The sequence below is a fragment of the Clytia hemisphaerica genome, unplaced genomic scaffold (assembly GCF_902728285.1).
Source record: "Clytia hemisphaerica strain Z4C2 unplaced genomic scaffold, Clytia hemisphaerica genome assembly, whole genome shotgun sequence".
NCBI lineage: Eukaryota > Metazoa > Cnidaria > Hydrozoa > Leptothecata > Clytiidae > Clytia > Clytia hemisphaerica.
In genome coordinates, this window is record NW_027103965.1 from 47,981 (window position 1) to 65,225 (window position 17,245).

The following is a 17,245-nucleotide window of genomic DNA, read 5'->3' on the forward strand; positions in this document are numbered from 1 at the left end:
AAAAAGTCAAATTTTTGCTTCACTTTTTTTTGCTGGAGAAAGCTTAAAGTTGCCTATCTAGCCCTTCGGGCTTTACAGATATCTGTGCTCAAAGGCTCATGAAATAAAACATTCGAAGTTTAGTCTCTGTATCTTCAAATTAAATCAGGCAAATTTGCCATTTCGGGTAGTTGAACCCGACTGGGGTACATCAAAGGCCGATTATCATTCCTCTCCGATGGGGAATTGGGCTCTTTTAGAGCTATAGCGTGGGCGGCCAGATAACCCCAGGAGATACATTAAGGGAACTTTTTTTGGCGGGAACTAATTTTGGCGGGCAGCAAATATCCTAAAATTTTGGCGGGAACTTATTTTTGCCGAATAGTGAATTTTGTTTTAATTTTGGCGGAAACTAATTTTGACGAATGACAGCGTAAATCTGTTCTACTTTGCCTTATTTTGAGCAATTTTGATGAATCTCAGAGGTTATTTAGGCAAGGAAACAAAAAATGTAATTTTGGAGGGAACTTATTTTGGCGAGTGAGCAAAATATTTACTTTTGGCGGTAACTAATTTTGGCAAAATTCGTCTAAATTCGCCAAATCCGCCAAAATTAGTTCCCGCCAAAATAAGTTCCCTTAAGGTAACCCCCCCCCATTCGACAAAATCATGGTACAAATTCTCAATATAATCCTTTGTTTTTTGCTAAAAAAATCTGTTGATAAATAAGATAAAAATATAAGATTTAGTCATGGCGTTCTAAATAGATTAGATTTCGAACGCCATGGATTTAGTTAAAAATAAATAATTTGAGCAATTTCACAAATATCTAAGGTACCAAAAGTTATGTCTTTCCCCTACCAAGGAAGAATTAATGTTTGACATCTTTAGAAGCAAGTTGTTTTGACTTTGTCGACTTGATTTCTCAATTCTCGAATCATGTGACGTTTCGAAGTAATCGATCCATAATCTTCCGAAAAGACATTCTTCAGGAGCTGAAAGTGAAGTTGATAGAAAGTGAAAAAATTAATGACGTATGAAATCTTAAACGGTACAGGTGAAAGATCCAGTTAAAAATCGAGCCTGGTATTAGGAATATTCTCTCTAATTCGATTTCCAGGGGAATTGGATTTTCATCGAATAAAAAGAATAAAAAATGAAATATAATATAATAAAAATAGAATAAAAAGTGTTAATTTATGTCTCTTTAATCACCAAAAATCTCGGTATATCTACTAAAAAATAATTAAGTTAATGTTAACAGTTAATGTTAACTGTCGTTAAAAGATGTATCCACAGAGCAAGACCTTGTATTTACGGCATAAAGCTGCAAGCTGACAGAAATGTTTCTTTTTAGCTAAGAATAAAGTACTGTGCAATCAAGTACCAAAAGTTGTGGGCTAACTTGTCCTTTTTATCAACAAAAATTCTTTGCAGAAACTTTCATTGGATTTTGAAAACTAAGGTCGTGTTCAAACCAAGGTTTAAAGTAATTAAGTCCACATGTTTCTTTTATATTCCTTTTGTATTTGGCTACACGCTCCTCATAAGTTAAACCAAAGTTTAAAAAGGAATCACCCATATCAACTTAGTACTACTTAAGCCTTAAACTTAAACTTTCATGTCTGAACACGACCTAACTAAGTGAAACTCGTTCTATACTCACCACATCGATTCGTTCCAAAGCCTTAGCCAAATCCACACCACCACGGGGTTGATTGATATGCGACTGTTTCTTCAGTTCATCTTTGTGACTCTCCAACATCTTGTCCAAAGAGAGGCTATACTTTTCGAGGAGCGCGTCATTCACTTTCCCTTTGAACTGGTTGAAAATAACGTCCTCTTGCTTTTTGATCTGGTGTATGATCGTACGACTCCATAATTTGGTGCCTGAACGAAAAAAAAGATTTGTCTCAAAGGTTCTCAGAAATGAAAAGACTTTCAAAAGGGCCAAGTTTGTAGGACTGGCACTGTACAACGTTGAGAGACTAATGTCGGAAATTCTGCCCCTTTTTGACGTTTTTACGACCTTTTCTTTTAAAAGACTAGTTTTCTCAGCCAAAATTTTCAAACTTTAATCCAAACTGCGAAAAATTATGACGCTGTCCCAATGAGCGGGTCGATATTTGATTTCGTGACTTTGGGACCCTGTCCTCTGGCTCAGGTCAGGTTTTTGAGAGATTTTTAAAGGTGTAAAAAAGGAACCCTTATGGCTCATACCTCAAACATACCTGAGACCCATTTTGGCTAAGTAAGCGCCCCCCGGACTTTAGGAATGGTACACTAGATTATGTATATTTCTTACCTTCATGGAGCTTAGAAGAATAACCCAGCAAAATGTCGTTCTGCTCCTTGCTGAAATTCCCTTTGGCACCTTTGAGAGAAAAAGGTAATATTTTATCATTTGATTGGATTGTTCAAATAATCCGCCGACATGGTTCTTTATTCCACCCCTGTCTCACAGTCCCAGTGGAAATGTTTTCAACAGTGTTTCCCATTGGAGACTGAAATTTTGGCCAAGTTTTTCAGAGTGCTGGTTGTCCCACAAGTGTGTTACATAGAGGTGTTAAATGAAACAATCGTAAAACGTACACTACAGTATATAAGAAACTTTGAAGATCTACTGTTTTTTACGTCCAACGCAGAAAATTTTAGTAGGTTATAGCAGAGAACATTAAAGGATGTTTTAAACATCCCCTTGTTATAAAAATTCACAATCGATTTATTACCCGAGACTTATTACTCTCAGGTACCCCTAACAAGTGTCATCCCACTAATATTTTTTCGAAAATATTCTACTCAGGACATTCTTATTCCACCTCCCCCCCCCGCTTATTAATTTTTAGGAAAATGTTTTTGAAAGTTCCCTCTCTCCCTAATCTGCCCCTAATTTTCCACCGGACATGCTTTATGAGCCTCCTTTCCCAAGAGTATTCATTGGACTAAGGTTAGGGGTTCAGAAGTGATTTTCTCGTTAAACTTTCGATAGTATTACGCATTAGAGTTGAATAACTTACTCAACCGTTTGATTTCAGTTTCAGTTTCGTTATTTCGTTGGTAAGCTTTACGAGTTTCTTTTTTGAACGCTTCAATTTCTGTCATGAAAGAATCAAGAAGCCAGCCAACGCCTTCGGTAAGCCCAGAGTACAAAGGTACACATGTATTGTCTGAAATGAAGAGATTGAATATTTTGAACTATGTACCGCCAATTGAGGTTTTTTTTGAATAATAGAGGGTTCTTTATAGCTTTCAAACCCCTTTCAAACCAACCTCGTCCCCGTGTATTCCAGGCTTTATTTACGATACTGATAGACGCCAGAGAATAATATCTAGCGCTATCAGTAAGCATAAAAAAGCATAAAAAGCTGATAAATACACAGGGAATGAGGTAGCCTTCAAACAACAGATTGCTCTGGTCTGAAGCCTGTAAATTATCTCGCTGGCTAAATTGGAATGAAAAAAGTCATACTGTGACTTTCTGACTCCTGGCATGATAAATCAAGGACCAGAAAATGCTGTGGTTTTAGGGCCATGAAAGGTACCCAACACTGATGAAAGTAACCGCAAATGACAGTATTCAGAAAGTGAAGAAGCTATCTGACGAACTATAAAGTAGCTTCAAAATCTTCCTCGTAAGCGATTAGCAGAGTTCAAGTACACGTTTTTTATAAGAAGAAGCTGTAAGAATGGTCAAATTATTTACAAGTTAAGAACATTTTAAGGCTTTGCAGACTCTAAAACACCCGATTTCTTAGGAAAACTCACAAAATGGTGAAAATGAGATCAAAAGATTAAGAACATTTGAAGGCTTCAAAATCTTTGGATGTTCTTCTAAAAAACGTGTAATTTATTTCTAGAATACCTTGACCGTGAATGTCTTCCTTCTGAGCTCCCGCAGCATGAATATCATCATTATCGTCATCGGAGACAAATCTATCCTCCTTCTGCCCAGTCCTTTCGTCCATAGCAACCATCGGGTCGTCCGTAGCAACAACAGCCCATGCAGACCGACTGTTGAAAGCATCAAGTGTTTTGTCATCTTTGAAAGTGATGGAAGGTAAGTCTCTATACACTTGTTGGTAAACATACGCCCATTGTTTTGATTTTGGAAGTCCCTTTTGCTCAATATTCGCCTAAAAATATGAAACATGAAAATGAAGGGCTTAGAATAACCCCCACAGGAAGGGCTTTTTTATTCAGCACAATATAACAATAGGGAGACACCGACCTGATATGAAAGATATGTCTGATATGAAACGGGAATACTTATGTAAGAATAACCACATATTTACACGTTATACAGTGGAACCTCTAATTAGCGGACACCATCGGGGAAAGGGGTTAGTGTCCGCTAATTAGAAGTGTCCGCCTTTTAGAAACTTTAGATCTTGGAGCTCCAATCTTGAAATAAGGCCATCCCAGGGTGTCGAAAATACAAAATTGGGGTCTAAAGTACTCATCTGCGGACACTAGGCCGTAGAAGAGCTCGAGTGACTGGCAAGAGGTTAAATCGAGGTGGTGGGAACGGGCTTGAAGTACCAGTGATTTATGATTTCTTTGGCCCACCTAAATTCGTTGAATGGGTCAGGGAAAACTGGAAATTTTTAGAAATAATTTGAAAAATAAGACTAATAAGGCGAGACCAATTTAATTTGTTTTTCTACGGGCTCGACCGACCCTATTTTTGCTAAAGTCAAAAAAAAAAAATAATGATATTGCATTTCCACTACAATATAATTTACACACTAGTTATTTGTAGGAATCAAATTTGAATAAGCTGAAAATTAATTCAAGAAATTGAAAATTTAGAAAATCAAGCATTCCATACACTAAGATTTTATTATGATCTTTATCGAAGATAGAAAAAGTGAATTTTTTAACCAGATATTTTTTGGAAAACATTTTCGGTACTTTACCAACCTTGATAAATGAAAAATTTATTCATATTTTACCGACCGACCGACCCATATTTTGCTAACGATCTGCCCGTAGAACAACAAATTAAATTGGTGTCGCCTAAGTGCTTGAAATAAAAATATCTAAAAGAAATTTTTTCCATTTTGGACGTCTGTGACCCGTTTGATATTCAATGTCCGCTAATTGGAGAGCTAAAATAGGGGTTTTGGCCATTTCGTGCGAAAAATTTTGTCCGCTAATCAGAGGGTCCGCTAATTGAGTGTCCGCTTTTTAGAAACTTTTTTATGAGGGTTTGACTAGGAAACGGCCGGGGAAAATGAAATTGTCTGCTAATCAGAGGTGTCCGCCTTTTAGAGTGTCCGTTAATTAGAGGTTTTACTGTATACACGTTTGTGATTCAGAAACTCGCTGTTGAGTGCTGTTGAGAACTTCAAATTATGGCTTAAGATATTACAACTGGGAAAATCGTGTCTTTCGGTTTAATTATCGATTTTTTTGCACAGACCGTAACTTGCCTGTGGTCAATATTGCGCGAAGTTCTGCTATAACGATTTAAAAGCCTATAAAGGACTGTTGAGAACTTTGAATTATGACAAAATATTATACAAGCTATTCATGATATGCACCATTGCAATGTCTTCCACGGACCCAAAAGCTGATAGGTTTAAAGTGACGTATTGACTGATTTTACGTCACTTATAACCAATCAGCTATTGGGTCCGTGATGTAACGTCAGAAGACATTGCAATGGTACATATCATGAATTCCTGTCTTACTCTTCTACTTTTGATTTCTTCATCTTCATCTTCATCTTCATCATCATCATCGTCATCGTCGTCGACTTCTTCAGGAACTTCTCCTTCCAAATGTTTTTGTTTCGTTTTCACTTCTTCCTCTTTTTCTTTTAGTTCTTCCTTCTTCTTCCCTGTGGTGAAAAAAAAAATACAAGAAAGATGAAGAAAAGACTGATTAATATTCTTTCTTCTTCCCTGTGGGTAATGTGGATTTTTCATCTCTAAATATCTTTAACCATTCACACCTTCTAACGAAATTACCGAGTTTTCAGCCTAAGGCGATACGAAAAAGGTGAAGACAGATTGATTGGATATTTCACATTAGGGTGGTTTGGATTTAGCATCTCAAAATATCTTTAACATGCTGTACTTTGGAACTTTGGACCAAAACACTATACGAAAATATCAGAATAAAGTAGAGGTTCTTTAACTCGAACCTCTATAACTCGAATGTCTCCTTAATACGCTGTGTTCAATAATCTTATTGAAAGAAACTCTAAGTTATCCTTCCAACGATGTATAAATCTATTCAAGAAAGGACATAATTTTTCAAATATGTCCATCAAATCTTTTCACCGTACTATTTGGTCAGACTTTAAGAACATTCATTTGACTTTTACAAAATGGAGTGAAAAAACATACCAATATTTCTGAAGTATTCTTTAGCCTTTGCAAGTTTTTCCTTCACCTTTCCAATCCCCGGCAAAACTTTATCAGCAATTTCTTTACCAATGGATTTGGCAAAAGAAGTATCAATACAAGCATTGATGTCGAATTTCAAATGGTGTTTTCCTCCAAACATAATATCAACGTTGAAGGCGAAACAAGCGTCTTTCACTTTCGCCAGTGTTGTGTTGAAACAGATGTGTCGGATGTCGATGATATTGTCACGTGTGTACCTTGAAATTCAGAAAGATAGCATGCTAAATATTGTGAATTTCAGAAAGATAGCAGGCTAAATATTGTGAAATTCAGAAAGATAGCAGGCTAAATATTGTGAATTTCAGGAAGATAGCAGGCTAAATATTGTGAAATTCAGAAAGATACCAGGCTAAATATTGTGAAATTCAGAAAGATAGCAGGCTAAATATTGTGAACCTGTAGAACGAGTCAAGGTAAAGCTGAAAGACTTTTGTATTTGCCACTGAAGCATCTCTGCTTTTTCTAATATTGTTTTAATAAGTAGAAAACAGACGTGGAAACTTGAGAAAAACACCGTATACAAATGACCTCTTAGAGACTGTTTTACAGTTGAGAATTCTTCAAATGAACAGGGCCATAACAATTCTTCTTTAATCAATTTGTCAAAGGAATTTCGAAAGCACGAAAGAAGCATTCAAGGGAAAATCTAAAAAAGGATTTAAACAGGCATCACATATAGCTACAGACTCCATTGACTTACTTAGCGAAAGCATCCAATGCTTTTTTGCCGGCAGCCGCAGCTTCTTCGATTTTCTGACCAGCTTCTTCCACCATTTGCACGAATTTTTGAGTGTATTCGGCAAATTGTTGGGAAAGGGCCATAATCTTACGAATAATCTCGATCGATTTGATCAAAATCTGTGAAGGAAAAGTAATGCTATATGTAGAGCGTTGAACAGGGTAGGTAGATCGAATTATTACCAATCTTTTCTCAATAACGTTCCTTGCTTGTTAAACAAGGCGCAAATAACACCAATAACAATCCTACTCTTAGGCTGGCCCAAAATCTCAATGAACACTCAAGGGTCTTATTTAGGCCCGGCGAACGGCGAATTTCTCTAGTCCAAGGCACGAAAAAAAATACAATTCGCCATTCGAAAAGTTCGGTTCGCCGCCTCAAGTACATATTTACGAAAATCAATACACTGAGCTTACTAAGAATTTGCCGGCCTAGAATCAAGGAATCGCCAGAGTTATTTTTCATTCGAAAGCCTACCAAAAACAAAGCAAAACCCCTTAATATTGGAATGTCTACGGCTCCAATACTTAATTATAAAAGAGCGCTGATGTTGTTATATATTCATGATTGCATAAGAAGGACAAGCTTATATTTTTCACTTTATGTCCTCAGTGTGGTAGGTGGAGTTCCTAACCCAGATATTAATAGCAAGGAATCGGAGTTTGAGGAAAATCGACATCAAATGAGTAGTTTTAAAGAACTTCGAAGATGTGACATTCAAAAGGACCAATGAAAATTCACCTCAGTCGTGACTTTCTTCTTGGCTGCTTTTCCTTTCAAATAAAGTTTCTTCGTTTTGCATTTTGTGAGACAGTTCAGATTTTCCACTTTGTGAGCACATTCATTGATGACCGGCTTCTTGATTGTAATACCCAGGATCTTCCTTTTCGTTTTCTTCGTCGAGACACCTGGCACGCATACTAGAAAGATGAAAAGGAAGAACAGTGAACTTTCTAGATAGATAGAGTCGATATTTCACGTGAATAGCCAAGTAATCAGGACTTTTAGCCGGTCTTTTGATTGTTTTCACGGAGCTCATGACCAGCCAGCTTGGCAATCTATGAACTAAACGGAATTTTGGAATGGGCAGGGATTCAAACTAAGAGTCCCTGCCCATGGTCCCTGGTTCCAGATGCCGACGCCATGACCATTCGGTCGTCGCAAATAACAAGAACTTCTAAATTTGAATCATTTCCTACTAATCTTTGATGCCAAACTTCAGAATTTCTCAATTGCTTTTAAAACAAGATTCAACAATTTTGGTAAAGATGGATTCCGAGGCGCACAAACCAACTCATTCTTTTACAGGAGTATACCAAACTGGAATAGATTACCAAGATATGTTGTAGAGGCAAAAACTGTCAAAATCTTCAAAGAAAGACTCAACGAAGCTTGGAAAAAACATCCGAAAAGATTCGAGACATTGACAATTGTCATCAATATCCGGTTCTCAGAGGCCCTCATGTTCCTTGAACCTGTATACATTGTAAAAATAAAAAAGGCAAATATACTTTACATAATGTTTTTCTGGCTTAGCAACCTGGCTTAGCAACAACAAAGAATACAACCTACTATCTTCGCACTGGTCGACACAATCATTATTCAAAAAATCTTTGATTTTCTCCAGCTTTGCAGCTTTTCGGTTGATTGCGTCTTCTTTCTTTTTCAATTTCGCTTCCCAATAACCAAGATCTTCTTTCGAACTATCCGTAACCAACCCTGAAGTCATAGAATCGATAACAGTATTAATAAAAAGAAATTAGGCTTGTTGCATCTCACCTACAATATCGTCCATAATACCTTGATCATTTTGATTCTGCTTCCTCCCCCCCAATTAACCAAAGGATTGCTAAGCCTCTGCAATTTTTCCAGCCGCGGTATTCCAGCCAGCATTGTATTAAAGGAGTAGAGGGTGTGGTTAATCAAATTTACCTAAATTTACAAAACATATTATGCACGATATTGTAGCCGAGATAACTCAAAAGATTAATCCCACTTCGCTTCTTACCATGGGATGTGTACAAAAAGGACCCAGCCGGCACACAACATCAAAATAACGTCCATTTGACATTCATAACGTCCATTTGACATTCATAACGTCCAAATAACGTTATTACGCACGGAGCGAGCGTAAGCGAGCGGAGTACGACTCTTTTGGCAAACGCATGCGCGTAAGCAAAATTTACAAAATTTCAATGATATGCGGGTACTAAAAATGGAAATTCAGTTTTTTTTCACGATTTTTTTCGTCTAGCCGCTATTCTAACATGTTTAGCCTCTGGAATGGTTCAACTTTGAAAATTTCGTGAAAGTTAGCGTTTTTAAGAGAAGTCGTTGCAGTGTCAATCTTTCGCAAATTTAAAAACCCACTTTCCCGTGAAAATAATTGACGTTTTTTGGTTTTTTGGGACCCTTGGGGCACAAGGTACCTGTTGACCGCAAAAAATTCAAAATTCGCGAATTGACCGTTGATAACATTGGGGGTAAAGGGACCCAATGACGTCACGGGTTTGGGAAAAACTTCAAAATGCGATATCTCGAGCTTGAAGAGAAGTTGGGAGGTCGTTGACCCCTCAATCTATCGGGAATGAGATGGGGAATGAGATGGGAGGGTTTATAAGGCTGGAGTAGGACTTTCAAATTTGGCTGAATTTTCAGCCATTTTTTAGTTGATGACGTCATCAAAATAGAATACATGCGATATCTCGAGTTTGAAGAGGAGTTTGGAAATGGCTAACCCCTCTTTGGATCGGGAATTTTATAGGGAATGAGATGGGAGGGTTTATAAGGCTTGAGTAGGACTTTCAAATTTGGCTGGATTTTTAACCATTTTCAGTTGATGACATCAAAATAAAAAAAATGCAATAACTCGAAATTGGAAAGGAGTTTGAAAATGGCTAACCACCCCTCTTTGGATCGGAAAATTTATTGAGAATGCAATGAGAGAGGGGTGTTATGAGGCTTTAGGACGACTTTAAATAAAAATTGGCTAACATTTGGGTAAGCGATGTGAGAAAATCAAAACAAAACAGCCGAAAAGAACTGAACTCTCGGAAATTAAATCTGATGTAGTATAAAGAAATTATTACAAAACTACTCGACACACACGTACGACCCAAAGCAAATAAATTCGACTTTCGGCACTTTCGTTCGTGAAAACCCAACAGTTTTTTATCAATGCATGCATAAAAACTTAAAATTCTTTAATACTTGTCAAGAATATTTTCCATAACATAACAAAACAAGGGAAATTCAATGTCTTTGATTAAACCAGGTAACGAGGGATTTTTGTAAATTGTCTCTCGTGTCTCTCCAAATCCTCCGCGAAACTGTGTCTTTGACTTTTCAGCATCAATTCTTCAACAATCAACTTCACTTCTTATTTCGAAAATTCCACACGTTTACAGCTTGACGATAGTTGAAAGTCTAGAAGTTCCCCATAGTTTTTGTTGCAAAAATGTTGTTTCAGACCATTTACCAGTGGATACCCCTTAAAACCCACAATAAAAAGTGGTACCCTCTATCTCATTGTTTAGTTGGAGTGTAAGGCTGAAACTTTTTGTGTTGAAAGTACGTTGTCTATGATTGTCTTCCCTAGCAGTGATGTTTTGTAGAAAACAGTTTTCAGTTTTTCACGAGGAAGTGAAAAAGTGCAGTTTTAGCTATTTACCCCTTAAAACCTACAAAATGGTTTTTCTCGAATAACTTTTTACAAAAAAGTTCTTTTGACCTCAAATTTTGAACAGTGATTCACTGTAAAGTTACTAATGTTATGAATATACCATTATAGTACCTAAATGATCTCAAAAATATGTGTTAAAATCAAAATACCCCTTAAAACCTACAAAAATAAGGCTAAAAACCACAAAGTCCCACCCTTGCTAACGGGATACTCAAGCTGATGGATACAAATTTGGTGTTGCTTCGTGATTCAATGGTTCAAAGACTTGCTAGAAATTCATTCCAACAACAATATTTTCATTTTTCAGGATTTCATGCCCATAATGCAATTGTGTGTGGTTTTTTCGTCAAAAACGGCTACGAAAGGCCAAAACCTTCATTCGCTTCATTTTTGACCTATGGTTCCAATGTTTTTCTAAATCTCCATCAAATTTGTGACATTTTGGTATGCAACATGACCAGGTTTTGAGAAAGCCGATTTTCAGATTTTATTGATCATCACCATAAAAGTGCTTTAAAGTAAATTTCAAGGGCCTGTCATTTTCGTTGGGGTCTATTCACGAAGATGAAAATGATTTTTTCATACATACCATAAGTATAGGTATCTAAAAAGTATAGGTTTTATGACCTTAAATTCAATTGTGTAATTTCTAGGTCCAAAAAACCTGATTTTTTGAAGGGATTTTTGATAAAATTTTGAATAACTTCGAATTTTAAGATACTTTAGCATCTTTAAAATCCTTAAAATTTGGTATTTTATGAAAGAACATTTATAAGAGGTTGTAAAAAAGTGAAACATACCACATAAAATTAAATCTGGTAGTTATGAAAGCCAAAAATGCAACATTGTGGGTTTTAAGGGGTATGTGGTTTTAAGGGGTATCCACTGTATAGCTATAATTTAAACCAGTATGCATTTTCTCTCATTCATGCATCGAAACAAAAACATTGAAAAGTGTTATCAATCTGATAGAGAAACGCAACGATGAAGATTCTGTAAGTAGATTTACGTTACACTGATTGGCCTCATAAAAAGGCTTGCCTCGTAAAATATTTCTCGTATTGCACTCAAAGTTTTAGGGCCAAAGCAAAATGACGTCATCGTCACAAGATTCGCAGTATTTTGAGTTTTGATTCGTTTTAAGTTGTAATTTTTAGATTTATGGAATTTTAGATTTTCGTTCGGAATTTCTTTGTGATTTGGGATTTTCGGAAAAAAAGTACGATATTCTTTTGAGCAGCGGATTGATAGCCTCCACCTTTTCTTACATAACTAGTGGGCTCTATAGAATCCCTTTCGCTTTGCGAACACGAGACTCGTTCTCCGTGCGTAACCCCTTTTACGATTGATTCGAACGTTAAAACAACGCTGTGTGCCAACTGGGGAAAAACAACGATAGTCGAGCAATTTAAGAATGCCCTTTACTTTACTGAGCAAACACCTTTACAAAATAAGCTATCGCTGAGAGTGAAGAACCCACAAACCTGTTTCCTCAATTTCTTTCTTAGCCTCGTTTTCTGCTTCTTGACTAGCCTCTGCTCCTTCCTCCATTGTTTCTTTAGTTGTCATGGAGATCTCTTTGACACTGGTCGATAGACAGGCTGAGATCTAGCATTGAAAGAGTAGAGGAAAGCAACTAGTGGTTAAAAACCGGGTCAACGTCAGAAGATACACGCTTTATTTCATAAGAACAATTTCATAAAAACACAAGGCTGAAAATTGGCCAAAACCTCAGAACAAACTATGAGCAATTTTAGCCTCAGATTTTAAACCCATTTTAAGTAAGTTATAAGTAAAGAAACTAAGCGTATTAAGAACATCGTAAGAACGTCATCGTAAAAAATTAAGAGAGTCAAAACTTACTGATTCTTATATAATAAGCGTGTAAAGTGTAAACTAGTTCAACTGCCTGCCTTTTATTTCTATTTTGATTTTGTGGTCAGGCTCAAAGAATTAAACAATAAGAGCACTGAAGCCGGATTTTAGGGCGTCAAATACTGGAGAGTATCCCCGTGTCAACGAAAACTATTAAAAATTAACATTTTCTTCAATCGGCCAATGGCATGAATGAATTGTTTAAATTGGCCAATGAATGACGATTGTGCTTTCTTAAAGTCGTTGCATTTCAAGTCTTTATAAAGTAGTTAGGGTTGCATGACATCAAAGAAAGGTTTTAAGAAATTCTACAAACAGTCAAACTTCTGGTTACCATAGGCGGTTTTAACCATGTCGAACTTATCAGAAAAAGAGACTTGTAATTGTAATTTCATCGTCTTTTAACGAGCTATGCACTCCTTCGCATGTTTCCGACATACTTGCTCTATTGTCTTAAATCCGCCTGTGATTACCTCATATGCAGCATTGGCGATACTCCCCTCTGCGTAAGGTGCTTTCACCGTCACATTGGCTGCTATCATGTTGAATAAATTTCCGTAAACGTAAAAATGGAAACCTTTGTTAGAAATATCGATCAACGTTTCCGCTCCAATACCTAATAAATTGACGTAAGCTTCCACTTTGATTGCCACCTGTAAATATGTAAGGAAGTGAAGTTAATGAAGTCCATATCTAATCAAGCGCTTAGGTCCTCAGGTCCATAGTCGAGTGTCTGTAACTTCAGTTCAATGTTTTGGGCTGACTGTAGGATTGCTGTCAATACAAAAAACTGTTTAAAAGGCAGAGTAAAATACAGTGGAGCCTTCATAGTTCTAACCTCTATAACATGAATGTCTCCTGTTTTCCGGTCCTTTCAGTTAACAATGCCTTATAAACCTTCATAAGTCGAAAAACATTTCCGTATTTCCATATTTCGAACAGATTTGTGTTTCCGTGTGTGTTCGAGTTATGCAAACTACACTGTAATCTATGCCAGTCAGTGATATATTACTAAGGTTGACATATAGCTAATACAAAGTATGAAAAAATTATTGAAGCACACTTACCGAGGTTTTCGAGATCCCAACGAACACTTTCGGTCCTTTATCAAGATTTTCTCTACTTCGAGCCAACACCAAAGCTCCTTTCGCTATTTTGATTGGCATTAACTCCACACTGACTTTGATATCAAGTGGAAAGCGGACAGAAATATCACACTCAGCCTCCAGACCCAACATATTTATCAAACCATAAAATTTGAAGCCAGGGTCGATTTGTAGTTTCATGTGTTCCAAATTTTTACCTGAAAAAAGGAAAAACAGTATTGAAGCTAACATCTTTCATCTAGCTTTTTTGGACGTTATGATCGTTAAATGAACGTTGTTCTGACGTTTTATACATCCGCTATATTTTTGCCCCCCCCCCTACTTTCCAGATGGGAAATGATGGAAATGGGCTGGATAGGAAACGATTATCTAATAAAAGTCTTGTACAATGAAAATTTCCAGCTGATAGAAACCTCGTATAAATGTTGTGGAAATCTTGGGTTCAAAGTCGAACACAGTTTCTTTGTTCGTTTTTTTATGATTCTGATTGCACTCACGCATCCATCAGTAAAAATAGTGGCTACGACATTGTATATATGTAACACATTAAAAGAAGCATAGCGCTCCCCTGGAACTACACTACACGATAATACACTAACCGACCTTTAGGGTTTCCAGAGAAAGCCACCAGCACGCCTTTCGGGAAGCCAGTATCCTCGAGCGGTTTCGGTAAAGAGATATCAGCGCCATATGCTTTCAATATCTTCCCAAGGGTAAATTCACTTAGTTGTGCATGGAAATACGATTCCCAAGGATTGTAGATATCTAGCCCGGATGCAACCCTAGCCTTGATGACGTCCGGAGTTCCGATTTTTCCGATATGAAGTTCACCTGTCACATCTAGAAAAAGTTTGAAAGTGAAAATATTGATTGAAGTATTGCATAGTTAGGAAATGTGAAGTCGAAAAGTCTCGGACATTCCTATAAACATATTGTCCATAAATATTGTATGGCACATCTCTGATTATATATAGGTTACTGGTAAGTAAGTTTGTGACCACAGTCGAAGGCTCCCTTTCCTTTAGCTGTATTACCGAAGGTAGGGGAGAGCATCACTCCTTTCCCTGGGTTTCTCCAATTTTGATAATATATCATCATTAAGGTTGAAGAGGGAAAAGATCATATCATTCTAAAATACCTATCCCCTACATGACGTTGTTAGGGCCCGCAAATTCGTTGAAATTTCATGACCCTCCTGTAAAGTATTTAATAGTACTGACAAAAAAATGGGAAAAATGAAAATATAATAGCCGCATTCTTTTTCACCGTCCAACATAATAGTAATGACAATATACACTTACCGAATTGAGGTATTGGTTTCTTCGGATCGAGGCTAGTTCCCAACATCAAGTTACCGATAGCAACGAAAGAAATTCCAAATGGTTTTTCCCACATGCCGCCCATTGTTAAGGAGAGGTCAACACTCCCTGCAAGCCCAATTGCTATCTTGCCTAAATGTGAAAAGAAATATGTCAGTCAAGAATAAAGATTAATTTATTCATCCAATACTCTGAGTTTCGTGCCGTTTCAGTCAGTCTTCAGTCATATTATTGTGAAAAAATCTCCCCCCATGGTCAGATAAGATCAAAGATCAGATCTATGAATCTATATTATAATATGCTTAAATCCGAACTCTCCCATTCTCGCATGAAGCTTTTTCGTCAGCGATTTCTGAGCACACGGTAATGCTTTTTCGTGCCTTACAAGATTTTGAAAATAGTCTTTCTGTCACTTATCCGGTAAGGCAAGGTATGGCATGTCTCAAAAACAAGAAAATTACCATATTTTTTTAAGACCATTAACCGGCAGAAAACAAGCAAAACTTTTAAATAACTCCAGTTTGGCTATAGGTAGAAACTTGAAATTTGGATCATTTAACAAAGAAATTTTTTTCAAATTTTGCTGACGTGAGCACCTTTTTGCAAAATTTCGTATTTTGCTGATTTCTGCTGACCAAGGCAAAATTTTTTGTGTGCAAAATGATCCTGTTAATGATATACAATGTTGCTCCAAATTTCATGTTTCTACAATTAGTCAAACTGAAGTTATTTAAAGAACAAGTTATGCTGACGTCAGCACTTTTTAGTTTTTACGGTTTTTCGTGAAAATGGGGGCGTAAACAATTAGGTAACATCCCTACAAATAAACTTCATCATGGTACCCTTTGTATCAAATTAATGGTTTGATCATTTTCTACCGTCTAATGGTCTTCAAAGTTACGGTAGTTTTCAAGTTTTTGAGACATGCCATAACTTACCTGAGTTCGCAAAAAAATTACAAACACATTTATTTTTACCTGAAACCGTCAATGCAGGTTCGACGATTCGTATTTGACCTGCTAGTGAGACGTATGCTCCTTCCATGATGTCCGCGCGTAATTTCAACTCAATTTTATCCATGAAGATTTTGTCACCGAATGAGATACCACTTCCGGTAAAAAAAGCTTTCAACTCGATCGTTCTGAAAAGTCAAAAGTCGTGAAGAAAGTGAAATGTGGAGAAATATCTGACTCGCTTAAAACTTTACACGGTGCAAGAAACCAGCGTATTGTAGGTTTAATTTCAATAATCAAAGAAAAAGCATCGAAAACTAGAGACTCGTTTTACGACAGTGTCCCGATTTTCATTTCTCAAAATATTTTCCATAATCAAAATTCCTCTGGCTAAATTAGAGCTCGTGGAACGCTGATCTAAAACAAAAAGGATCTTTTGGCTGAAAGTAGTGAACTATGACCCGTGTTAAATGGCCCTTCAGAGCGTATATGTACGCAAGGGTCAAGCAAGGAGCCCCCATACCACCCTTTACGATTCAGCTCACGCCATCAACGTTTTACAGTACCTGACGGTGATCTTCCCTTCTAACATGAACTTGGTGTCAGCAGGAAATTTATCTTTGATCACTTCACACATCTTGTCTTGGTTACACTCTTGGGGCGTATGAAATTCCGCCTTGAAAAACACTCCTGAAAGCGATAGAAATTACATTGAATGTTTGAAACCCCTCGAAAACACTTCTTTTATAACCAAAAGAATGGGTTGGATGCAGCTCCTTTTCAACAATAGTCGAACGTGCGCAACGCACTGGGCTCAACTTCAGTGGCTTCAAATTATTCATAGGCCCAATTGTAGACCACCAGATATTCACCCAAGGTACAAGTGTGCCAAATTTCAGCCAAATCCAACAATTTTTGAAGTCTCCAGCCCGCCCCAAAGCTTTAGCCACGTTTTGGCGAAAAACTCGTCCCCAGGCCCCATAAAACAAAATTTTGAAAAATGAAAAAAATGCCCCCAGATATTTACCCAAGGAACAAGTGTGCCAAATTTCAGCCAAATCCAACAATTTTTAACGTCTCCAGGCTGCCCCAAAGCTTTAGCCTCGTTTTGGCGAAAAATCGTCCCCAAGCCCCAAAAATCAAAATTTTCAAAAAATAAAAAAAGCTCCCCCAGATATT

General features: G+C 37.0%; 1 protein-coding gene across 1 annotated transcript; it reads right to left on the bottom strand.

Moving 5' to 3' along the window:
• Positions 1 to 658: 658 nt before the first annotated feature.
• On the bottom strand, positions 659 to 16,756 carry LOC136810358 (uncharacterized; the record flags this gene model as incomplete). The annotated part of the gene is given in 17 exon segments (XM_067066911.1): positions 659 to 974; positions 1,646 to 1,869; positions 2,285 to 2,353; positions 2,997 to 3,146; positions 3,842 to 4,112; positions 5,673 to 5,821; positions 6,333 to 6,589; positions 7,093 to 7,250; positions 7,873 to 8,051; positions 8,704 to 8,850; positions 12,298 to 12,421; positions 13,162 to 13,341; positions 13,756 to 13,991; positions 14,398 to 14,634; positions 15,096 to 15,245; positions 16,091 to 16,254; positions 16,633 to 16,756. Coding segments are annotated over 17 exon segments (2,874 nt in total). The 3' UTR covers positions 659 to 866.
• Between the last annotated feature and the right edge of the window lie 489 nt (positions 16,757 to 17,245).